This window comes from Bufo bufo, chromosome 1, assembly GCF_905171765.1.
Source record: "Bufo bufo chromosome 1, aBufBuf1.1, whole genome shotgun sequence".
In the NCBI taxonomy this organism is placed as follows: domain Eukaryota; kingdom Metazoa; phylum Chordata; class Amphibia; order Anura; family Bufonidae; genus Bufo; species Bufo bufo.
In genome coordinates this window covers 509,322,774-509,349,713 of record NC_053389.1, presented here as the reverse complement: position 1 = coordinate 509,349,713, position 26,940 = coordinate 509,322,774, and the positions used below count along the sequence as shown (strand labels likewise).

Sequence of the window (26,940 nt, the reverse complement as noted above, 5' to 3'; positions counted from 1 at the left end):
TGGATGGGGTTCCAAAGTGGGAGATACTGGTAAATGGAAGAGAGAGTCTTTTATAAAGAGGCCTGAAACCCTCAGCTTGTGGGACGCCTTAGAGGTGATCTCATTTTCACTACACGTATAAATACACGTGGTCACTACAAAGAACTGCCAATTGGTTTCTATTTTCCAAGGACTTTACAAAAGGACCGGGAGACACTCATTACATGTGGAGGAAAGGTGATTTAGATATCAATACAGGAAAGGATTCGTTATAGTAATAAAACTACAAAAAGGCCCTACCCCAAGAGGTAGTAATGGCAGATACTATATCATCATTTAACCTCTTCTCCTTGTATGCATTTGGAGCCTTATTGGACATGCAATTTTTTTCATTTTTATATCATAGCATTGCAAGAGCTATATCTTTTTTTTCCGTTGATAAATCGTTTTTTGGGACAAGTTATAGTTTTTAATGGCACCATTTTAAGGTACATATAACTTAATGGTTAACTTTTATTAACTCTTTCTGGGGGGTAAGATGGGAAAAAAGAGCAACACTGCCACTGAGTTATTTTATTGTAAATTTTGCGACATTCACTTTGCGGCATAAATAACATAACATTACTCTCTCAGTCAGTATGATTACAGCAATACCATATATACATATATATATATATAATTTATTTTTAAGTTTTACTACTTTTGCACTTTTTTTTTTAAGAAAATGTTGTTGCATCACCAGACCCGTATCTTTTTTTTTTTTCTTGCTACGGAGCTGTGCGAGGGCTTGACTTATGTGGGACGACTTGTAGTTTTCATTGGGATCCTTTTGAGGAACATATAATTTTCTGGCTGCTTTTAAATTTTTTGGTGGTGAATAGGGTTGCACCGGGTATCGAATTATCAATACCCAATTGATGCTTTTGTACCGGTATCGAGTCGATACCAGGATTTGCCTTTTACCGATACTAGGCTGCGCTACGATCTGCCCCGCACCTGAGGAGTTAACTGCCGCGGATTGCAACACCTTGTCATAGAGGTCGGGTGCCCACTATGCGATTTTGCCGCCGGCACCCACCTCCTGTATTTGAAATTAAACGTTAGTTATGTTCACTGGTGCCCCCCCCCCAACATTAAAAACATTAGTGGCACAGTGTGCCCTCCACCCCCCCAACCCCAGTATTAAAAACATTGGTGGCGTGGCGCGGTGCACCCCCCCCAACCCCCCAGTATTAAAGTCATTGGTGGCAGTGGCCACAGAGTCCCCTCCCATCTCCTGATTGGTGGTGCAGTGGCAGTGTAATCCTGGGGTTTCGATCAGTTACCATGGCAGCCAGGACGCTACTGAAGTATATATATATAAGGTTCGGACCGCGCGTGTCATAAACAGACGGTATACAAACAGTTTTTTTCTTTTCTCCTTCTATAAAAAAACCGAGGGCTGCAAATGTCCTATTTGTGGATATCCTGCAACTGAAAAAACTAAAATAGTGTAAATCCGTACGGTTGTTTTGCCCTGCAGTGCACAGGTTGTACTTACACGGCACTCCACCAACAAAAAGCGTGCATGCGATATCCTCCGCGGCTAATTAGATTTTTTTTGCGGCGAAAATCCACGTTCATACACGGCCAAAACAGGGTTCAACCACGGACTTGGTTCCAGTACACACCAGATGAGTCTGCTAATATTCCCAATTTCTTTTCCTAAAAGTTTCTGTGGAAAGAAATTGGGAATATTAGCAGACTCATCTGGTGTGTACTGGAACCAAGTCCGTGGTTGAACCCTGTTTTTGGCCGTGTATGAACGTGGATCTTCGCCGCAATAAATCTAAATAGCCGCGGAGGATATCGCATGCACGCTTTTTGTTGGTGGAGTGCCGTGTAAGTACAACCTGTGCACTGCAGGGCAAAACAACCGTATCGATTTACACTATTTTAGTTTTTTCAGTTGCAGGATATCCACAAATAGGACATTTGCAGCCCTCGTTTTTTTTCTAAAAGGAGAAGGAGAAAAGAAAAAAACTGTTTGTATACCATCTGTTTATGACACGCGCGGTCCAAACCTTATATATATATATATATATATATATACTCCATGAAAGTGTGATTGACCCCACAACACTCCTCGGACCTGCAGCGCAACATTTTTGCGGACTGGTAATTAGATATCTTTCTTTTTTACAGGACGCTACTGAAGCAATGTAATCTCCCTGTGTACTATGCACAGGGCAGCAGGGAGAGTGTAAGATCCTATTTACCCTAATAGAGCTCTATTAGGGTGAATAGGAAAAGGGATTAAAAGATCCCAGGTTCTAGCCCCTAAGGCTAATAGTTATTAAATAAAAAGTTTGAAAAAAAAGTTTGAAAAACAAACAAACACCAAAATATTAAGTTTAACCACTTAAGGACCACAGGTTTATACCCCCCTAAAGACCAGGCCCTTTTTTACAAATCGGCACTACACTACTCTCACTGTTTATTGCTCGGTCATGCAATTTACCACCCAAATGAATTTTACCTCCTTTTCTTCTCACTAATAGAGCTTTCATTTGGTGGTATTTCATTGCTGCTGACATTTTTACTTTTTTTTGTTATTAATCGAAATTTAACGATTTTTTTTGCAAAAAAATGACATTTTTCACTTTCAGTTGTAAAATTTTGCAAAAAAAACGAGATCCATATATAAATTTTGCTCTAAATTTATTGTTCTACATGTCTTTGATAAAAAAAAAATGTTTGGGTAAAAAAAAAATTGTTTGGGTAAAAGTTATAGCGTTTACAAACTATGGTACAAAAATGTGAATTTCCGCTTTTTGAAGCAGCTCTGACTTTCTGAGCACCTGTCATGTTTCCTGAGGTTCTACAATGGCCAGACAGTACAAACACCCCACAAATGACCCCATTTCGGAAAGTAGACACCCTAAGGTATTCGCTGATGGGCATAGTGAGTTCATAGAACTTTTTATTTTTTGTCACAAGTTAGCGGAAAATGATGTTTTTTTTTTTTTTTTTTTTTTTTTTTTTTACCAAGTCTCATATTCCACTAACTTCTGACAAAAAAATAAAAGCTTCCATGAACTCACTATGCCCATCAGCGAATACCTTGGGATGTCTTCTTTCCAAAATGGGGTCACTTGTGGGGTAGTTATACTGCCCTGGCATTCTAGGGGCCCAAATGTGTGGTAAGGAGTTTGAAATCAAATTCTGTAAAAAATGGCTGGTGAAATCCAAAAGGTGCTCTTTGGAATGTGGGCCCCTTTGCCCACCTAGGCTGCAAAAAAGTGTCACACATGTGGTATCTCCGTATTCAGGAGAAGTTGGGGAATGTGTTTTGGGGTGTCATTTTACATATACCCATGCTGGGTGAGAGAAATATCTTGGCAAAAGACAACTTTGTATAAAAAAATGGTAAAAGTTGTCTTTTGCCAAGATATTTCTCTCACCCAGCATGAGTATATGTAAAATGACACCCCAAAACACATTCCCCAACTTCTCCTGAATACGGAGATACCACATGTGTGACACTTTTTTGCAGCCTAGGTGGGCAAAGGGGCCCATATTCCAAAGAGCACCTTTCGGATTTCACTCGTCATTTTTTACAGAATTTGATTTCAAACTCCCTACCACACATTTGGGCCCCTAGAATGCCAGGGCAGTATAACTACCCCACAAGTGACCCCATTTTGGAAAGAAGACACCCCAAGGTATTCGCTGATGGGCATAGTGAGTTCGTGGAAGTTTTTATTTTTTGTCACAAGTTAGTGGAATATGAGACTTTGTAAGAAAAAAAAAAAAAAAATAAATCATAATTTTCCACTAACTTGTGACAAAAAAATAAAAAATTCGAGGAACTCGCCATGCCCCTCACGGAATACCTTGGGGTGTCTTCTTTCCAAAATGGGGTCACTTGTGGGGTAGTTATACTGCCCTGGCATTTTCCAGGGGCCCTAATGTGTGGTAAGTAGGTAAATGACCTGTGAAATCCTAAAGGTGTTCTTTGGAATATGGGCCCCTTTGCCCACCTAGGCTGCAAAAAAGTGTCACACATGTGGTATCGCCGTATTCAGGAGAAGTTGGGGAATGTGTTTTGGGGGGGTCATTTTACATATACTCATGCTGGGTGAGAGAAATATCTTGGCAAAAGACAACTTTTCCCATTTTTTTATACAAAGTTGGCATTTGACCAAGATATTTCTCTCACCCAGCATGGGTATATGTAAAATGACACCCCAAAACACATTCCCCAACTTCTCCTGAGTACGGCGATACCAGATGTGTGACACTTTTTTTGCAGCCTAGATGCGCAAAGGTGCCCAAATTCCTTTTAGGAGGGCATTTTTAGACATTTGGATACCAGACTTCTTCTCACGCTTTGGGGCCCCTAGAATGCCAGGGCAGTATAAATACCCCACATGTGACCCCATTTTGGAAAGAAGACACCCCAAGGTATTCAATGAGGGGCATGGCGAGTTCATCGAAATTTTTTTTTTTTGGCACAAGTTAGCGGAAATTGATATTTTTTATTTTTTTCTCACAAAGTCTCCCTTTCCGCTAACTTGGGACAAAAATTTCAATCTTTCATGGACTCAATATGCCCCTCACGGAATACCTGGGGGTGTCTTCTTTCCGAAATGGGGTCACATGTGGGGTATTTATACTGCCCTGGCATTCTAGGGGCCCTAAAGCGTGAGAAGAAGTCTGGAATATAAATGTCTAAAAAATTTTACGCATTTGGATTCCGTGAGGGGTATGGTGAGATTTAATTTTTTGACACAAGTTAGTGGAATATGAGACTTTGTAAGAAAAAAATAATAATTTCCGCTAACTTGGGCCAAAAAAATATCTGAATGGAGCCTGACAGGGGGGTGATCAATGACAGGGGGGTGATCAATGACAGGGGGGGTGATCAATGACAGGGGGGGTGATCAATGACAGGGGGGGGTGATCAATGACAGGGGGGGGTGATCAATGACAGGGGGGGGTGATCAATGACAGGGGGGGGTGATCAATGACAGGGGGGGGGGGTGATCAGGGAGTCTATATGGGGTGATCACCCCCCTGTCATTGATCACCCCCCTATAAGGCTCCATTCAGATGTCCGTATGTGTTTTGCGGATCCGATCCATGTATCCGTGGATCCGTAAAAATCATATGGACATCTGAATGCAGCCTGACAGGGGGGGTGATCAATGACAGGGGGGTGATCAGGGAGTCTATATGGGGTGATCACCACAGTCATTGATCATGCCCCTGTAAGGCTCCATTCAGACGTCCGTATGCGTTTTGCGGATCCGATCCATCTATCAGTGGATCCGTAAAAATCATGCGGACGTCTGAATGGAGCTTTACAGGGGTGTGATCAATGACAGGGGGGTGATGAGGGAGTCTATATGGGGTGATCACCACAATCATTGATCACGCCCCTGTAAGGCTCCATTCAGACGTCCGTGTGCGTTTTGCGGATCCGATCCATCTATCAGTGGATCCGTAAAAATCATGCGGACGTCTGAATGGAGCTTTACAGGGGTGTGATCAATGACAGGGGGGTAATCAATGACAGGGGGGTGATCAGGGAGTCTATATGGGGTGATCACCACAGTCATTGATCACGCCCCTGTAAGGCTCCATTCAGACGTCCGTGTGCGTTTTGCGGATCCGATCCATCTATCAGTGGATCCGTAAAAATCATGCGGACGTCTGAATGGAGCTTTACAGCGGTGTGATCAATGACAGGGGGGTAATCAATGACAGGGGGGTGATCAGGGAGTCTATATGGGGTGATCAGGGGCTAATAAGGGGTAATAAGTGACGGGGGGGTTGTAGTGTAGTGTAGTGGTGCTTGGTGCTACTTTACTGAGCTACCTGTGTCCTCTGGTGGTCGATCCAAACAAAGGGGACCACCAGAGGACCAGGTAGCAGGTATATTAGACGCTGTTATCAAAACAGCGTCTAATATACCTGTTAGGGGTTAAAAAAATCACATCTCCAGCCTGCCAGCGAACGATCGCCGCTGGCAGGCTGGAGATCAACTCTCTTACCTTCCGTTCCTGTGAGCGCGCGCGCGTTCACAGGAAATCTCGGCTCATGCGAGATGACGCCTATTGGCGTTAGCGTAGCCTGGGGGAGCCGCCGCAATGACGCCTTTCGGCGTTAGCGTGGCGGCAAGCGGTTAAATCACCCCCTTTCCCAATTTTACATATAAAATATATAAACAATAAATAAACATATTACATACTGCCACCTCCGAAAAGTCCAAACTATTAAAATATAAAAAAATATCTCCTATGCGATGAACGCCGTAACAGAAAAAATAAAAATAAAAACCGCGTGATTCGCAATTTTTTAGTCACCTTGTCCCCCCAAAAAATAGGATAGGACTGTTCAATTTTGGCCCGGACGTTACATAAAATGCGGAATGCACTTGGCTTTTTTGGTGTTTTATTTTTTTCGAGTGGTATCAAATGGTATAGAGTATCGCAATACTTTTTTATGGTAACGAAATAGAATCAAAATTTGGGTATCGTGACAACCCTAGTGGTGAAAAAGCAAAAAAAAACAAAAAACGTGTGGGATAAATTATGTGAGAATTATATAGTGCGGGTTATTATGGACACGGTGATACCAAATATGTGGATGTTTTTTTTTTTTTTTGCATTTTTCCATTAAAATAAATTTTTTCAATGGAAAATGGCATCCTTCTAATAATTTCTATATTACACTGTGCTGCTTACGCAGTACAGTGTATTATACTGTCAGTGCTATACAGAAAGGCACTATCAGGCTGCACTAGAGAGACACAGCCTAATAGGGCATACATTAAGGGCAGGCTTGGGGACCTGGTGCCAAAGCCTGACAGAGGGAGCCTCCTCCCTCTAAACCACTTAGATGCCATGGTGCTATTGACTGCGGCATCTAGGGGATTTAACGCCCCAGACCATTGCTTCTGCCGCTCCAGGCCATTAGAACAGGAGCCCGGCTGTCATGCAACCAAACCACCAGAGGAAAAGGGAAAACCAGAACCTACAGAGAAAAGTTATACTAGAAAGATCTATACCTCTTCCATGTTTTCGACCCACTCCTGGTTTTGGCTTACAAATACTGACTGATTACAAATACTGATGAAAAATACTGACTAAATACAGAACATGTGGAAGTGGTCTTAGAGAGGAAAATGGAGCATTTTAAACTAGGTGAATACCTGAATACTTTTGTCCATTACAACTGTACCAACCTTCTGGTGCTTTTGAATTGGTTCTTATTACTGAACAAAAATCTGTGATTGCTTGCTCTGTAAATCTTTTCTTCCAATGTATAATATACCTAAAAAATAAACAAATGTAAATTTAAGCACTTATTAAGCACACATTTTAAGGGGTTGCCCAGAGTTAAAAGCATGACTGTCAATGTGCTGTGTCTGGTACTGCAACTCAGCTTCATTTAAAGGGGTTGTCCGGGTTCAGAGCTGAACCCGGACATACCCTTATTTTCACCCAGGGAGCACCCCTGATGTTGGCATCGGAGCATCTCATGCTCCGATGCGCTCCCTTGCCCTGTGCTAGATCGCGCAGGGCACGGGCTCTTTTGTTTACAATAACACACTGCTGGGCGAAAGCTTCCGCCTAGCAGTGTATTCGGTGACGTCACCGGCTCAGATGGGCGTGCTTTAGCGCTGCCCTAGCCGTTTTTACTGGCTAGGGTAGCGCTAAAGCCCGGCCATCAGTGCTGGTGATGTCACCGCGCTTCCTGGCAGCCCCATGAGGAGCCCGGTACGTCACCGGAACTCCTGAAAATGCCTTTGCCATGCGCGATTTAGCAAAACCAGTGTAATAGTGTGGCACTGTTCTTGGAAGAAAGTAGCCATTTTAATTTCTAGGCAAGCACAACATTACCAAACGTCCTAATTTCACACACGGGGTGCCATACAGTATTTAAAACCACACTGCCCTTTCGAATAGAAGCTTACAACACTGCAGAAATGAAATCTCCATAAAATGTTGATTTGTAAAGACGAAGCGGAGAATGAGGAGATAAAACCTGTGCTTCAGAACTTTAAAATCAGCAATGTGAATCCAACAAAACACAGCTCTGTCACTTGTCAAATGGCGTTACCCTGTGCGAAAACAAGCTGCAACACAATTGTAAGCATTTCATACACAAGGAACACATATCAGTAATAGATTGTACATTATTAGCAGTATTGGCTCTGCATTTAAACATATCTAGGTTGAGAAAACAAGTTTGATTCCTCCTCTCCTCGTGCTGTGATCGCCTTCACCGACCCCTGTTGCAGAAAACTTTCGTTTTTTCCATAATTTTTTTTTATTGTTGCCACCTTAAAAGAGCCATAACCTTTTTATTTTTCCATATAGCTGTATGAGGACTTGTTTTTCTGTGGGACAAGTTGTATTTTTAAAGGCACCATTTTAAAGGGGTATTCAGGTTACAAGTTATCCCTTTTACATTGGACCTCTGGGACCCCACCAGTCAAGAGAATATGGGTCCTATGTGCTCCACTTGAATGCAGCACCAGTTGAGAATGTGCACAGCTGCTTCATTCAAACTCTATGGGACTGCTGAGAAACAGCCGAGCACTGCACTTGGCTATCTGCAGTCACATAGAGATGAATGGCGAAGCATATGCTCAACCACTACTCCATTCATATTGGGGTCACAGGACCCCTGTTCTCATGACCTGATCTAACAGTTATCCATAATCCAGTGTTGCCATATTCTGGGATCCATCGCTTTTTTTTTTATTTTACTGTCAATAGAGATGTGGGTTTTAATTTTTTTATCGGGTGACGTGTAATTTTTATTAGTACATTTTGGGGTACACATTTTTAGGAGGTGAGGTGACAAAAAAAATAAAAATTCTGAGTAATTCTGGCTTTGTGTTGTTTTTTTTTTAATGGTATTCATGGTACAGTGAGCATAAATGACATGACATTAATTCCAACTGTAATCTATGGGAAAACAAAGCAGTAATTATAACTGCAGCACCACCACAGGAGAAATGCTGTCTGTAGTGCAGTGTAAATGCAGTGTTAGTGCTCATTCACACGACCGTAGGCTGTCCACGCCCGTATTGCGGACCCACTGAATTGAATGGCTCAGCAATCCGCAAGATACACCATGGTGCGGAGGAGCCCACGCATGCACTACGAAGCGCTTCCATGGGCCTTTGGATCCGTACCTCAGCACTGCAATAGACAGGACATGTCCTATCTTTTGCCTTATATTGAGGATTGTGGACCAATTCAAGTCAATGGGTCCGTGCTGCAATACAGGATTCACAAATCACTGACAAAAGGAACGTTGTATGGGATTGCCTAAAATCAATCTTTATTAGAACTCTCTAAAATTAGATGGGAAGGACACAATCTACCTAAATTAAAACCCTCCTAGTTGATAAACATCTGTCCACACCACCTCCAGCGACAAAACCCCAGACAGACAGCCGGTGTGCCTGGAGCACACGTATCACCGCGCGCACAGTCGCAATGGTGTGGACACGAATCAACTAGGAGGACCACGTGAGTGTGTCTACTCGACAGGGAGTGTAGTAACCAGCAAATGCACCCAATCCTAATGTAGTCCAAAGCAGTGTATGACTGCTCCTGTGCTATCTCCACAACAGGTGTCTCACAGTGGTGTATGCGGCGTTGGTGCCATTAATCAGTTACCCGGCAACTTGGTACACAAACCTATTCACCCTATTGCCCTGGGTCTAAACACCCGTTGATAAAAATCTGCCCACACTCAACAGTTAGCTGGACACAGCTACTGTGTTATGAGCAGCTGGGACTGACTAGGCTGTCTCTATTCCTTAATTTGCCCCCACTAGCTGCTCGACGCGTTTCACCATCTCTGGCTCGTCAGGAGCAAAGTGTATGGGGGTGGACAAACAACATAGAGGCCGCCAGCCTCACGTCCTGAGGCTGCGACAACAACACTGGAATGGCCGTACGTGGCCGCAAACACGCGCAGGTTAAAAGGAGGAGGACCCTCCCCTCCACAGGATCGAGTCCCCAGAACGGCCCAATGGAGGGGCTAGAAGCGCGGCTGCGCCGCAGTTCAACCCCACCCCTCCCGCCGGCCAACTCACTGGAGAGATCGCATGGGGAGTGTCAAAACACTCCTACTGATTACAAGGGACCAATCAGCGGTTTCTTTTAAGAGACAAGACAAGTCTTGTAGCTGCAAAGCATCTGAGTGAAAGGGTTCATCATGAGTATGTTGAAGATGGCACGTATACAAATGACATGAGATATAAGTTGCCAAACATCCTGGCAGCATAGCCGGATACCCTAAGTATATACACTCACCTAAAGAATTATTAGGAACACCTGTTCTATTTCGCATTAATGCAATTATCTAGTCAACCAATCACATGGTAGTTGCTTCAATGCATTTAGGGGTGTGGTCCTGGTCAAGACAATCTCCTGAACGCCAAACTGAATGTCAGAATGGGAAAGAAAGGTGATTTAAGCAATTTTGAGCGTGGCATGGTTGTTGGTGCCAGACGGGCCGGTCTGAGTATTTCACAATCTGCTCAGTTACTGGGATTTTCACGCACAACCATTTCTAGGGTTTACAAAGAATGGTGTGAAAAGGGAAAAACATCCAGTATGCGGCAGTCCTGTGGGCAAAAATGCCTTGTGGATGCTAGAGGTCAGAGGAGAATGGGCCGACTGATTCAAGCTGATAGAAGAGCAACGTTGACTGAAATAACCACTCGTTACAACCGAGGTATGCAGCAAAGCATTTGTGAAGCCACAACACGCACAACCTTGAGGCGGATGGGCTACAACAGCAGAAGACCCCACCGGGTACCACTCATCTCCACTACAAATAGGAAAAAGAGGCTACAATTTGCACGAGCTCACCAAAATTGGACTGTTGAAGACTGGAAAAATGTTGCCTGGTCTGATGAGTCTCGATTTCTGTTGAGACATTCAAATGGTAGAGTCCGAATTTGGCGTAAACAGAATGAGAACGTGTATCCATCCTCTGATGGCTACTTCCAGCAGGATAATGCACCATGTCATAAAGCTCGAATCATTTCAAATTGGTTTCTTGAACATGACAATGAGTTCACTGTACTAAAATGGCCCCCTCAGTCACCAGATCTCAACCCAATAGAGCATCTTTGGGATGTGGTGGAACGGGAGCTTCGTGCCCTGGATGCGCATCCCTCAAATCTCCATCAACTGCAAGATGCTATCCTATCAATATGGGCCAACATTTCTAAAGAATGCTATCAGCACCTTGTTGAATCAATGCCACGTAGAATTAAGGCAGTTCTGAAGGCAAAAGGGGGTCCAACACCGTATTAGTATGGTGTTCCTAATAATTCTTTAGGTGAGTGTATATTGGATGCTTACATGAGAGCGTAACATCCGCTCAATGAATTGACACATATCGACATAACAGAATATCCTGAGTGTATGTATAAGATTATTACATGAGACCGCCCCATAAAATGACACATGTCAAGGACCTCTATATATAGGGACCCCCGAGAAAACCAGGAGGTACCATATAGACACTTACGGTGAAGAAGGGAGCATAGACACCTATGTCATATACAAAACAGGGATGTCGTGACTCCGAGTATGGAGTCAAGTGGCTCATAAAGACTGCATTGGAGTAAGCAGAAAACAAAGTTGTACCACATGGACCCCTCCAATAAAGAAGGGAGCATGGAAGTCCATGTGAATAAATCACTAAAGGAATATGGCGACTCCAGATGTAGAGTTACCAGCTCACAAGGGCTACACTAGAGAAAGCAGACAAAGGAGTTGTATTAATTGAGGCCCACTGCACTTCTTTTTGCAATAGCCTCTCATCAAAGTCCCCCCCTCTAGGAGACCTTCTGACCACCTCCACCCCTTGAAATTTGACCACATCCACATCATTATTATGTAACATGGAGACGTGCCTTGCAATTGGGGTATTTCACCTTTACGAATATCGTTAAGATGTTCCCCAACTCTTCTGCGGAATTCACGCAACGTTTTCCCCACATACTGTTTGCCACATCTACATGTGGCCAAGTAAACAACCCCATTCGTTCTGCAGTTGATAAATGATCTGATGGTAAAGTTTTTTTGAGTGACGGTGCAGGTAAATTCATTACCTAATTGAATGGCACAACACGCCACACATCCCCCGCATCGAAATGTCCCTTTGAGGTTGGTATCCAGCCATGTGGTAGTTGTGGGGGCCTGAAAGAAGCTGTGAACCAATCGATCTCTTAGGTTGCGTCCCCTGCGATACGTAATTAGAGGTTCATCCTCGATACGATGGCCTACATCGGAGTCAGATTTTAAAATGCCCCAATACCGTGTGAGGAGCTCTCTTACAGTTTAATGTGCCACATCAAATGTGGCAATGATGCGCATCTTTTGTTCTGTCTCGGATGATTTCGGTATTAATAATGTGTACCGATCCAATGCCAGGGAATGCTGATAAGCATAGGCATAGATTGCCAACGGTCGTGTGAATGAGTCCTTAGAGTTCTTTGTAGCTTCTCTTTTATCTGGTTAATAGATGTGGTTCCTAAATGGCGGACCTTCCCTATTAAATCAGTATTCCCTAATAGGATATATGATAATGTTTTTTAATCCAATCAAGCCTCTTTAATCTGTAGAGATTATTTTACAACATTCCTGTACGAACTACAAGAATTACACCAAGTCCACTCAGCCTGGCCTCACAGGTCACTTAAGGTTTTCTTCCCCCCCATCCTATTCATTAGAATAGAGCTTTTCTGTGTTCACTTCTGCAGACAGATATAGAGCTGGCAGCTGATAGCAACCAGCCCCATGCATTGGGGGGATAGGCAGAAAGCAAAATCAACGGCAAGGAAAATTTTCTAGCTGTCCGCCCGGAAGCCATGCCCTGGTTTATAAGGCTCCATTCAGACGTCCGTAACGTGTTTTGCGGATCCACGGATCTGCAAAACACGGACAGCAGCAATGTGCATTCCGTATTTTGCGGACTGCACATTGCCGGAACTAATAGAATATGCCTATTCTTGTCCGCAATTGCGGACAAGAATAAGACATGTTATATTTTTTTCGGGAACGGAATTGCGGACCCGGAAGTGCGTGTCCGCAATTCCGTATCTGGATAGCACATCATGCTGCCCCATATAAATGAATGGGTGCGCAATTCCGCTCCGCAAAATGTGGAACGAAATTGCGGACGTGTGAATGGACCCTTAAATTGAAGAAAGTGGATATACAGTTTAAAAGATACATCTGTCAGATTTTATGATCACATTGACCTGCAGAAACAATGAAGCACAATCGGCAGCAGGTCCATACCATAACTCCAACCTGCTGTGGTGTACAACATGTCCAGATTTCCTGGAGAATCTAAAACACCTACCTCCTGAAATTTGCTATTAATTTGACATCAGCAATGACCAGCTTATGCTCAATAATCATGTGTTTTAGAAGTCCATCCTTCTCTTCCCTTTCGTAAGACTGTTCACAAAAGATGCACGGCACTGAAACATCCTCCCCTTGGTCAGAGTCCACACAGAGACTTTCTGGTAATGAAAGAGATTCCAAGATGCAGTCTTTGGTATCTAAAACAAGAGTCCAGACAACATTAATGCTAATATATATATATATATATATATATATATATATACACATACACACACACACACACACAGTGCTGCCCATAATTATTCATACCCCTGGCAAATTTTGACTTAAAAGTGTCCAGTCCAAAATTATTCATACCCTTCTCAATAATCAATAGAAAAGCCTTTATTGGCTATTACAGCAATCAAACGCTTCCTATATTTGCAGACCAGCTTTTTGCATGTCTCCACAGGTATTTTTGCCCATTCATCTTTAGCAATGAGCTCCAAATCTTTCAGGTTGGAGGGTCTTCTTGCCATCACCCTGATCTTTAGCTCCCTCCACAGATTCTCAATTGGATTCAAGTCTGGAGTCTGGCTGGGCCACTCCAAAACGTTAATGTCTGCTAACCATTTCTTCACCACTTTTGCTGTGTGTCTTGGGTCATTGTCATGCTGAAATGTCCACTGGTGCCCAAGGCCAAGTTTCTCTGCAGACTGCCTAATGTTGTCGTTGAGAATCCTCATGTATTGCTCTTTTTTCATGGTGCCGTTTACTGTGATTAGGTTCCCTGGTCCATTGGCTGAAAAACACCCCCAAAGCATTAGGTTCCCACCACAATGTTTGACAGTGGGGATGGTGTTCTTTGGGTTGAAGGCTTCTCCTTTTTTACGCCAAATGAAGGAAACATCATTGTGACCAAACAATTAAAGAGGACCTTTCACCGATTATTACACTATGAACTAACTATACAGACATGTAGAGCGGCGCCCAGGGATCTCACTGCACTTACTATTATCCCTGGGCGCCGCTCCGTTCTCCTGCTATGTCCTCCGGTATCTCTGTTCCCTAAGTTATGGTAGGCGGAGTCTGCCCTTGTTCTTCTGTATCGCTGGCCAATCGCATTGCAGAGCTCACAGCCTGGGAGAAAATAACCTCCCAGGCTGTGAGCTCTGCAATGCGATTGGCCAGCGCTAGAGCAGAACAAGGGCAGACTCCGCCTACCATAACTTAGTGACTGGAATCTCCGCCTACTATAACTTAGTGAGCGGAGATACCGGAGGGCATAGCAGGAGAACGGAGCCGCGCCCGGGGATAATAGTAAGTGCAGGGAGATCCCCGGGCGCCGCTCTACATGTCTGTATAGTTAGTTCATAGTGTAATAATCGGTGAAAGGTTCTCTTTAAATTTTTGTTTCATCTGACCATAACACAGAAGACCAGAAGTCTTCTTCTTTGTCCAGATGAGCTTTTGCAAAGGCCAAGCGAGCTTTTGTGTGCCTTATCTGGAGAAGTGGCGTCCTCCTTGGTCTCCCAGCAGTCTGCAGTATGCAGTGTCCGTTGGATTGTCTACCTTGAGACATTGCCACCAACAGAGCCCAGATTCACCAGGATGGCCTTGGATTCTTTTTCACCTCTCTAACTATCCTCCTGGCCAGCACAGGTGTCACTTTTGGCTTCCGACCACGTCCTCTGAGATTTTCCACAGTGCGGAACATCTTGTATTTTTTGCTCAAATGTAAATAAAAGCTGAGAAATGTTCCCCCCCCCCCACAATAATGCCTCATGTACATCGTCTTATCATTTGGGAGACACCTATGTCATTTCCTGTCAGAAAATTACTTGCTGGTTGGATAAAAGTAACTTTAAGTCAAAATTTGCCAGGGGTATGAATAATTATGGGCAGCACTATATATATATATATATATATATATATATATATACACACACACACACACACACACACACACACATATATATATATAATGTCTGAATGTCCAAATACAGTTGAGTAGTATAAAATATCCAACATTCTTGGTCGGACAGAATCTGGTATATGTATTACAGTAAATAACATTCCTCCTCCACAGATAGTAACATGCTTGGAGAAAATTCTCTGGAGAAATGGTAGCGCAGGTCTGGGGATGGTTCTTCATTACACTGCTGATTATTAGTGCCACATTTTTTGTATGCAGTTTTATGGCAAGATTAAATAAAACAATAGCAGATATAACTACGTTTTATTACACTTTACTATGAGAAAAATCAGGGGCTAAATGGATAAAATATGCTGTATCTGAAAGTTTGGTGTGCAATTAAAAAAAAAAAAAAAAAAAAAAAAATAAGAATTAAAACAATAACATTTGATGTGAAGGAGGGGTATATACAATAGATTTTATGCTATCACAAAGCTTCAGATTTTACCTCCCGGCACAGCTACTACACAGAGAAAGGAGCTGTGCTTCCGGCTGAGAACACATGACTGGTGGGGGTCCGACACCCTGCACCTCCAACTATCTGATACTGATGACCTACCCCTGTTATAACAATATTTTAATAGCTGACTGGATACAAGAAGATCATAGTACAAAAAAAAACCTCAAAAACAATAAGCCTTTACTCCCTAGTTACCACCTATATGCTAATTGTGTGCTCCATCACATTATACACTGTTCATTTCCATGGTTATGACCACCCTGTAATCCAGCAGCGGTGGCCGTGCTTGCACAATATGGGAAAAAGCACCAGCCTCTCTGGTGGTCGGGACAGTGGGACCATATACAGGTTAGTGCTTTTTCCTATAGTGTGCAAGCGAAGCCACTACTGATGGTTTGCTAGGTGGTCGTAACCATGGAAATGAGCAGTGTATAATGTGATGGAAAAATGAATCCAGACAGCAAAAGAGGCAATATGAACAATCATTAGTAAGTGCATTGTCTTTCTCTACATGATAAATGCTATTTTTCTGAAGTGAGACAACCCTTTTAAGCCTTGCCTCAGGCACGGCTTAACAGGCAGTTTCATATGGCAGACCTGGGGGTCTTTACAAGGCCCGAGGCTGCCATAGCAACTGATCAGAGCTCAGCAAATTCACCACAAAGCTCCGATAGGAGGACAGATGGAACCCCATTCTCTTTGTTTAACTGCCCAGATGCAATGGTGACTATTGACTTATCTCCGTTCCTGGTCATAGCAGTCAAGTGAAGTGAGACGACCCCTTTAATAAGTAGCCAGTACAAATCCAATAGACTGCAATAGAGTAGTATTAAAGTCTAAGGAATAAACAATAAAAGGATTGCATGTTAAAGTCCCATAAGGGGACTAAAAAGTACAGTAGAGAAATATTTTTAAAAAAAATTAAAAAAAAATATTAGAAATTCTAATCACTACCAATCTTATATATAGAAATAAACATAATTGGCTTTGCAGCATCAAAAATTTCTGATATATGTAAACATAAAGATATTTATCTACAGCAGTGAATGCCATAAAGGAAAAAAAAATAAATGAAATAGCCAAATTACTATTTTTTATCACCTCTCCCCTCAAAAAAAATTCTATAAAAAAGTGATCAAAAAGTCGTGTGCATTCCAAAACTAAATTTTGCCCCTCAAACCCCCATGGAGGTCTTTACATGGAAATATAAAAAAAAAGTTCTCAGTGTCAGAATACGGTGATGCAAAGAGATAATGTTTTTTTTTTTCAAAGGTTAACTTTTTTGAAGTAGTAAAACTTAACAAAAACGATATAAATTTGATACTGCTCTATTTGTACTAACCTACAAAATAAGGCCAAAATGTTATTTTTAGCGCATGGTGAAAGCTGTAAAAACAAAACCCCAGAACGATTTTTCAACCCATTTTTCAATAACTCATAGCGTAAATTAAATGTTGCCATTTAAAAATGCAACTTGCGCCCCCCCCAAAAAAAAAAAAAAAAAAAAAAAAAACAAGCCTTCATTGGGCAATGTGAACAGAAAAAAAAATTAGGGCTCTTGGAAGGCGGGAAGGAGAAAATGAAAAAAACTAAAATTGGCTGGGTCCTTATACATGAACTGTTTATATAGGAGTCAGAAAGATAGTGAAGTCAGAAGGATTTGCTGTCTATATTGCCCTGATTTTCAGCCACAATGTAGATATCAATATCTTTATGTCCATTTATGTGTGCTCTGTTGTATCACTATGTGCACAGGGCAAACACAATAACTATAGCAATAGTTAAAGTATCTACAGTGTGCATGGTAACAGGTGATGTAAAGCTGCCTTCCTAGCTATGTTTAAATGTGATCCAGTGCGTGGGAGTTCTGGTTAATATGGGTTTGTTAGTATTAAGTGTTGCCATGGCAAGCCAGCAATTTGAAACATGAAGAGTAGAGAAATAAAATATATCTACAACTACATACATTTTAGCCTTAATTTTCTAAATGACCCATTATCAGGAATATAAAATGGACTGCATAATGGAGAAGATGAAAACCAGTAACTAATGTATGGCTCAATTAAAACGTACCTGACGTTTCAGGCGACTTTCAGAATAAACTGCCGTGTGTGTACATGAGAAATATCACCATATCTGAGAAGCAGCATAAGGAGGACATGATACAACAGCAATGAGCAGTGTAGCTGTGACTCCACCACTGGAGCGAGACAGAACACTTACAAGAGCTAGAAGCAGCATCTCCATCTCTGTGTTTCTGTGTCTCTGTCTCCCTCCAGCAGCTCACTCCTCCCCACTCGATAGACTTCTATCAGCAGAATGTAACCTGATCCCTCAGTAAGCTAACAAGATGGATTTTAGTTGAGTTGAGAGTGATTATTTAGTTCAAGAGGCAGGGGAGGAGAACAGGTGGTTCATAAGAGGAGAAAGAGGCATTTTTATTCAAATAATATAAATTTCAACGTCACTTGTAAAATTGATTTATGCAAAGCATGTTGATCTGTATAGTGCCATCTGCTCTTTGATTTTTTTCCTTATTTCTTTGACCTGCTCATTGAGATAGCCACATATGCTCAGTGTCATCCTTTAACTGCCTCCTGAGCTGTGATAGGGAGAGCTGAGACACTCCCCCTTAGCTGTGATAGGTAGAGCACGGACACGCCTCCTGAGCTGTGATAGGGAGAGCTGAGACACGCCCCCTTAGCTGCAGCAGAAAAGACACTCCCCTTGAGCTGTCAGCTTGATATAAATCTAGCAGAGCAATGAATAGGGAAATCTCTGGATCCATGTGAGGTACAGGGCTGGTGTTAGCTTTGTTAGAAAGAGATTATCATGTACTATATTATGTCTGATATTCATTAACCCCTTAAGGACCTAGGACGTACCGGTACGCCCTATTTCCCGAGTCCTTAAGGACCCAGGACGTACCGGTACGTCCTGACTTAAAATCTGTATTCCGGCGCCCCAGGGGTTAATTGGAACGGGATTTCGGCTGAAATCATTCAGCCGGCATCCCGTAACAATGCAGGGGGGGGTCATTTGACCCCCCCGTATCGGCGATCGCAGCAAACCGCAGGTCAATTCAGACCTGCGGTTTGCTGCGCTTTTTGCAGTTTCTGATCGCCGCGGTCCCTGACCGCGGGGATCAGAAACTTTAGAGTGGCTAAAATCATTATTTTTCACCCCCCCCCTGCACCCCTGCACGATTTTATGCCGGAGGGTGGTGCGGGGGGGGGGTGTCGCAGGCGGTGGGGGCGTTGCGGGAGGCGGGCGGTGCGGCAGGCGGGATCGCGATCCCCCGCCCGCCTCCCCATGAACGATCGTTGGCTTCTAGTGGGTATACCAGGGTGCCAGCACATTGCTGGCACCCTGGTATAAACGGCTGACATCTGTGAAGATGTCAGCCGTTTAACCCTTTCCATACCGCGGTCCGTACGGACCGCTGTATGGAAAAAGTTAACTGTCATCGGTCAGGGAGCTCCCTCCCTCTCCATCGGGGGGCTGCTGTGGCTTTGCAGCCCCCCGATGGAGAGGGAGAGAGCCCCCAGAGAGCCCCCCTCAGCCCCGTCCTTACCCTTCCCCGTCTGCGAAGTTCTGAGCAGACGGGGAAGGTTCCCATGGCAACAGGACGCCTGCTCAGGCGTCCTGCTGTCCATGGTGCTGAACAGATCTATGCTAAAAGCACAGATCTGTTCAGTGTAAGTAAAATACAGTACAGAACAATATATATTGTTCTGTACTGTATTATACAGACACCAGACCCACTGGATCTTCAAGAACCAAGTGGGTCTGGGTCACAAAAATGTAAAAAAAAGTGAAAAAAGTTAAGATAAAAAAAAAACATTTATCACTGAATAAAAATTAAAAAAATTAAATAAACTACACATATTAGGTATCGCCGCGTCCGTAACGACCTGATCTATAAAATGGTCATGTTACTTTCCCCGCACGGTGAACGCCATAAAAATAAAAAAATAAAAACTATGAGAAAATTGAAATTTTGCCCACCTTACTTCCCAAAAAAGGTAATAAAAGTGATCAAAAAAGTCGCATGTACGCCAAAATAGTACCAATCAAACCGTCATCTCATCCCGCAAAAAATGAGACCCTACTCAAGATAATCGCCCAAAAGCTGAAAAAACTATGGCTCTTAGACTATGGAGACACTAAAACATGATTTTTTTTTTTTCAAAAATGAACTCATTCTGTAAAACTTACATAAATAAAAAAAAAGTATACATATTAGGTATCGCCGCGTCCGTATCGACCGGCTCTATAAAAATATCACATGACCTAACCCCTCAGATGACCACCGTAAAAAAATAAAAATAAAAACAGTGTAAAAAAAGCCATTTTTTGCCATCTTACGTCACAAAAAGTGTAATAGCAAGCGATCAAAAAATCATATGCACCCCAAAATAGTGCCAATCAAACCGTCATCTCATCCCGCAAAAAATGAGACCCTACTCAAGATAATCGCCCAAAAACTGAAAAAACTATGGCTCTTAGAATATGGAGACACTAAAACATTTTTTTGGTTTTAAAAATGAAGTTAATGTATAAAACTTACATAAATAAAAAAAAATGTATACATATTAGGTATCGCCGCGTCCGCGACAACCTGCTCTATAAAAATACCACATAATCTAACCTGTCAGATGAATGTTGTAAATAACAAAAAAAAAAAACTAAGCCAAAAAAGCTATTTCTTGTTACCTTGCTGCACAAAAAGTGTAATATAGAGCAACCAAAAATCATATGTACCCTAAACTAGAGTTGTTGCGATACCAAATTTTTGATTCGGTTTCGATACCATGAAAAAGTATTGCGATACTCGATACCATTCGATACCACGCGAAAAAAATAAACAAAAAAAGCCACGTGCATTCCTCATTTTTAAAAATGGCGAATCGCGCAGTTTTTATTTTATTTTTTCTGTTCCGGCATTCACCACCTAGATTTTTTTTTTATATTTTAATAGTTTGGACTTTTCTGACGTGGCGATGTAATATGTTTATTTATATATTTTATATGTGAAATTGGGAAAAGGGGGGTGATTTATACTTCATATTTTAGTGTTTGTTTTTTTTTTCACTTTTTATTTAATAACTATTTCCCTCCTTAGGGGCTAGAACCTGGGATCTTTCATCCCTTTTCCTATTCACCCTGATAGATCTCTATCAGGGTGAATAGGACTCCACACTGTCCCTGCTGCTCTGTGCTTTGTGCACACAGCATCAGGGATGTTACCATGGCAACCAGGGCTTCTGTAGCGTCCTGGCTGCCATGGTAACCGATCGGAGCCCCAGGCTTACACAGCTGGGGCTCCGATCAGAAGCTGCCACTGCACCACCAATAAGGGGGAGTGGAGAGGTCCCTGTGGCCACTGCCACCAATGATTTTAATACTGGAGGGTTGAGAGGGGCCGGCGCACTGTGCCACCAATGATTTTAATGGGATGGGGGGATTGAGGGGGGGGGCACACTGCACCACCAATGATTTTACCCCTTTATACAGGAGGCGGGTACTAGCAGATCAGCGGCAGTTAACTGCCGCTGATCGCAGCTCCCTGTCAGGGGCAGGGTGCCGGCAATGCGATTCTGCTGCCGGCACCCGCCTCCTGTATGTGTTAAAGACTGACTACTGTATATGAGTCCAGACTTTCACTATTAGGCCACACAGAGCGGCGCCCAGCGATGTCTCAGCACTCACCATTTAGTCCTGGGCGCCGCTCCGTTCGCCCGCAGTGCCCCATTACTGTCTCCTCTCCTGCTCCACATGCTGCTGATTACTATCGGAGCGATGGGAGGAGACATCAGCTTCACTAGTGGGCGTTCCTTCTCCCTGGCTGTAGCGCTGTCCAATCGCAGCGCAGGGAAAAGGAACGCCCACTAGTGAAGCTGATGTCTCCTCCCATCGCTCCGATAGTAATCCTATCATTGGTGGCGCAGTGCGCCCGCCCCTCCTCCGCCCCTCTCTTCTCATTGCCGCCCCTCCTCCACCCCCTCTCTTCTCATTGCCGCCCCTCCTCCGCCTCTCTCTTCTCATTGCCGCCCCTCCTCCGCCCCTCTCTTCTCATTGGTGGCAGCGGCAGCAGCACAGGGCGGAGGGAGGACAGCTTCCTTCTCCCCGTGCTGCTGAGTGCTGAGATAACATGAGCGCGCCGATAGCAGCGCGCTCATGTTCAGAGAGTGACTAGACAGCGCAGAAGCGCAGCCCAGTATCGAAAAAACGGAAATCCTGGTATCGTATCGATACCGGGACAAAAGTATCGATTGGGTATCGAAATTTCGATACCCGCAACAACCCTACCCTAAACTAGTACCAACAAAACTGCCACCCTATCCCGTAGTTTCTAAAATGGGGTCACTTTTTTGGAGTTTCTACTCTAGGGGTGCATCAGGGGGGCTTCAAATGGGACATGGTGTAAAAAAAAACAGTCCAGCAAAACCTTCCTTCCAAAAACCGTATGGAATTCCTTTCCTTCTGCGCCCTGCCGTGTGCCCGTACAGCGGTTTACGACCACATATGGGGTGTTTCTGTAAACTACAGAATTAGGGCCATAAATATTGAGTTTTGTTTGGCTGTTAACCCTTGCTTTGTAACTGGAAAAAAAATATTAAAATGGAAAATCTGCCAAAAATGTGAAATTTTGAAATTGTGTCTCTATTTTCCATTAAATCTTGTGCAACACCTAAAGGGTTAACAAAGTTTGTAAAATCAGTTTTGAATAGCTTGAGGGGTGTAGTTTCTTAGATGGGGTCACTTTTATGGAGTTTCTACTCTAGGGGTGCATCAGGGGGGCTTCAAATGGGACATGGTGTCAAAAAACCAGTCCAGCAAAATCTGGCTTCCAGAAACCAAACCGCGCACCTTTCACTCTACGCCCTACTGTGTGCCCGTACAGTAGTTTACGGCCACATATGGGGTGTTTCTGTAAACGGCAGAGTCAGGGCAATAAAGATACAATCTTGTTTGGCTGTTAACCCTTGCTTTGTTAGTGGAAAAAATGGGTTAAAATTGAAAATTAGGCAAAAAAATGAAATTCTCAAATTTCATCCCCATTTGCCAATAACTCTTGTGCAACACCTAAAGGGTTAACGACGTATGTAAAATCAGTTTTGAATACCTTGAGGGGTGTAGTTTCTTAGATGGGGTCACTTTTAGGGAGTTTCTCCTCTTGGGGTGCATCAGGGGGCTTCAAATGGGACATGGTGTCAAAAAACCAGTCCATAAAAATCAGCCTTCCAAAAACCATATGGTGCACCTTTCATTATACGCCCCGCTGTGTGGCCGTACAGTAGTTTACGGCCACATATTGGGTGTTTCTGTAAACGGCAGAGTCAGGGCAATAAAGATACAGTCTTGTTTGGCTGTTAACCCTTGGTTTGTTAGTGGAAAAAATGGGTTAAAATGAAAAATTTGACAAAAATATGAAATTCTCAAATTTCCTCCCCATTTGCCAATAACTCTTGTGCAACACCTAAAGGGTTAACAATGTATGCAAAATCAGTTTTGAATACCTTGAGGGGTGTAGTTTCTTAGATGGGGTCATTTTTGGGTGGTTTCTATTATGTAAGCCTCGCAAAGTGACTTCAGACCTGAACTGGTCGCTAAAAATTGAGTTTTTGTAAATTTCTGAAAAATTTCAAGATTTGCTTCTAAACTTCTAAGCCTTATAACATCCCCAAAAAATAAAATATCATTCCCAAAACAATTCAAACATGAAGTAGACATATGGGGAATGTAAAGTCATCACAATTTTTTGGGGTATTACTATGTATTACAGAACTAGAGAAACTGAAACTTTGAAATTTGCTAATTTTTTTCAAATTTTTGGTAAATTAGGTATTTTTTTGTGCAAAAAAAATAATTTTTTTGACTTCATTTTACCAGTGTCATGAAGTACAATATGTGACGAAAAAACAATCTCAGAATGGCCTGGATAAGTCAAAGCGTTTTAAAGTTATGAGCACTTAAAGTGACACTGGTCAGATTTGCAAAAAATGGCCTGGTCCTTAAGGTGAAAATGAGCCCGGTCCTTAAGGGGTTAAATACATTAGTCATGGGATAACCCCTTTAACCACCTCAGCCCCTATAGCTTAAACACCCTTAATGACCAGGCCACTTTTTACACTTCTGACCTATACTACTTTCACGGTTTATTGCTCGGTCATGCAACTTACCACCCAAATAAATTTTACCTCCTTTTCTTCTCACTTAGGCTGGGTTCACACTTGAGCGTATTTGATATGTGCGTTTTTGTCGCACGTTTTTGTCCATAGTCAACGCGCGTATTACATATACCCATGCTGGGTGAGATAAATATCTTGGTCAAATGCCAACTTTGTATAAAAAAAAGGGAAAAGTTGTCTTTTGCCAAGATATTTCTCTCACCCAGCATGGGTATATGTAAAATGACACCCCAAAACACATTGCCCAACTTCTCCTGAGTACGGAGATACCACATGTGTGACACTTTTTTGCAGCCTAGGTGGGCAAAGGGGCCCACATTCCAAAGAGCACCTTTCGGATTTCACCGGCCATTTTTTACAGATTTTGATTTCAAACTACTTACCACACATTTGGGCCCCTAGAATGCCAGGGCAGTATAACTACCCCACAAGTGACCCCATTTTGGAAAAAAGAGACCCCAAGGTATTCGCTGATGGGCATAGTGAGTTCATAGAAGTTTTTATTTTTTGTCACAAGTTAGTGGAATATGAGACTTTGTAAGAAAAAAATAAAATAAAAAAATCATCATTTTCCGCTAACTTGTGACAAAAAATATAAAATTCTAGGAACTCTCCATGCCCCTCACGGAATACCTTGGGGTGTCTTCTTTCCAAAATGGGGTCACTTGTGGGGTAGTTATACTGCCCTGGCATTTTCCAGGGGCCCTAATGTGTGGCAAGTAGGTAAATGACCTGTGAAATCCTAAAGGTGCTCTTTGGAATGTGGGCCCCTTTGCCCACCTAGGCTGCAAAAAAGTGTCACACATGTGGTATCGCCGTATTCAGGAGAAGTTGGGCAATGTGTTTTGGGGTGTCTTTTTACATATACTCATGCTGGGTGAGAGAAATATCTCGGCAAAAGACAACTTTTCCCATTTTTTATACAAAGTTGGCATTTGACCAAGATATTTATCTCACCCAGCATGGGTATATGTAAAATGACACCCCAAAGCACATTGCCCAACTTCTCCTGAGTACGGCGATACCAGATGTGTGACACTTTTTTGCAGCCTAGATGCGCAAAGGGGCCCACATTGCTTTTATGAGGGCATTTTTAGACATTTGGATCCCAGACTTCTTCTCACGCTTTAGGGCCCCTAAAATGCCAGGGCAGTATAAATACCCCACATGTGACCCCATTTTGGAAAGAAGACACCCCAAGGTATTCAATGAGGGGCATGGCGAGTTCATCTAAAAAAATTTTTTTTGCCACAAGTTAGCGGAAATTGATATTTATTTATTTTTTCTCATAAAGTCTCCCTTTCCGCTAACTTGGGACAAAAATTTCAATCTTTCATGGACTCAATATGCCCCTCACGGAATACCTGGGGGTGTCTTCTTTCCGAAATGGGGTCACATGTGGGGTATTTATACTGCCCTGGCATTCTAGGGGCCCTAAAGCGCGAGAAGAAGTCTGGAATATAAATGTCTAAAAATTTTACGCATTTGGATTCCGTGAGGGGTATGGCGAGTTCATGTGAGATTTTATTTTTTGACACAAGTTAGTGGAATATGAGACTTTGTAAGAAGAAAAAAAAAAATTCCGCTAACTTGGGCCAAAAAAATCCGCAAAACACATACGGACGTCTGAATGGAGCCTTACAGGGGGGTGATCAATGACAGGGGGGTGATCAGAGAGTCTATATGGGGTGATCACCCCCCTGTCATTGATCACCCCCCTGTAAGGCTCCATTCAGACGTCCGTATGTGTTTTGCGGATCCGATCCATGTATCCGTGGATCCGTAAAAAACATATGGACATCTGAATGCAGCCTTACAGGGAGGTGATCAATGACAGGGGGGTGATCAATGACAGGGGTGTGATCAGGGAGTCTATATGGGGTGATCACCCCCCTGTCATTGATCACCCACCTATAAGGCTCCATTCAGATGTCCGTATGTGTTTTGCGGATCCGATCCATGTATCAGTGGATCCATAAAAATCATGCGGACGTCTGAATGGAGCCTTACAGGGGAGTGATCAATGACAGGGGGGTGATCAGGGAGTCTATATGGGGTGATCACCCCCGTCATTGATCACCCACCTATAAAGCTCCATTCAGACGTCCGCATGATTTTTACGGATCCGATCCATGTATCAGTGGATCCGTAAAAATCATGCGGATGTCTGAATGGAGCCTTACAGGGGAGTGATCAATGACAGGGGGCAGGGGGGTGATCAATGACAGGGGGGTGATCAGGGAGTCTATATGGGGTGATCACCCTGTCATTGATCACCCCCCTGTAAGGCTCCATTCAGACGTCCGCATGATTTTTACGGATCCGATCCATGTATCAGTGGATCCGTAAAAATCATGCGGACGTCTGAATGGAGCTTTACAGGGGAGTGATCAATGACAGGGGGGTGATCAGGGAGTCTATATGGGGTGATCACCCCGTCATTGATCACCCCCCTGTAAGGCTCCATTCAGACGTCCGCATGATTTTTACGGATCCGATCCATGTATCAGTGGATCCGTAAAAATCATGCGGACGTCTGAATGGAGCCTTACAGGGGAGTGATCAATGACAGGGGGGTGATCAGGGAGTCTATATGGGGTGATCACCCCCCTGTAAGGCTCCATTCAGACGTCCGCATTATTTTTACGGATCCGATCCATGTAACAGTGGATCCGTAAAAATCATGCGGACGTCTGAATGGAGCCTTACAGGGGAGTGATCAATGACAGGGGGGTGATCAGGGAGTCTATATGGGGTGATCACCCCGTCATTGATCACCCCCCTGTAAGGCTCCATTCAGACGTCCGCATGATTTTTACGGATCTGATCCATGTATCAGTGGATCCGTAAAAATCATGCGGACGTCTGAATGGAGCCTTACAGGGGAGTGATCAATGACAGGGGGGTGATCAGGGAGTCTATATGGGGTGATCACCCCCGTCATTGATGTCC

At 43.2% G+C, this 26,940-nt stretch overlaps 1 protein-coding gene across 2 annotated transcripts in view; it reads right to left on the bottom strand.

Moving 5' to 3' along the window:
* ZNF277 (zinc finger protein 277) overlaps positions 1-26,940 on the bottom strand; it is a 103,208-nt gene that overhangs the window by 49,366 nt on the left and 26,902 nt on the right. For both annotated transcript variants that reach the window (XM_040411056.1, XM_040411064.1), the window contains exons 2-3: positions 13,375-13,576; positions 7,211-7,299 (exon numbers count right to left, since the gene is read on the bottom strand). In XM_040411056.1, coding sequence (XP_040266990.1) covers positions 7,211-7,299; positions 13,375-13,576 — 291 coding nt within the window. The remainder of the gene's footprint in view (positions 1-7,210; positions 7,300-13,374; positions 13,577-26,940) is intronic.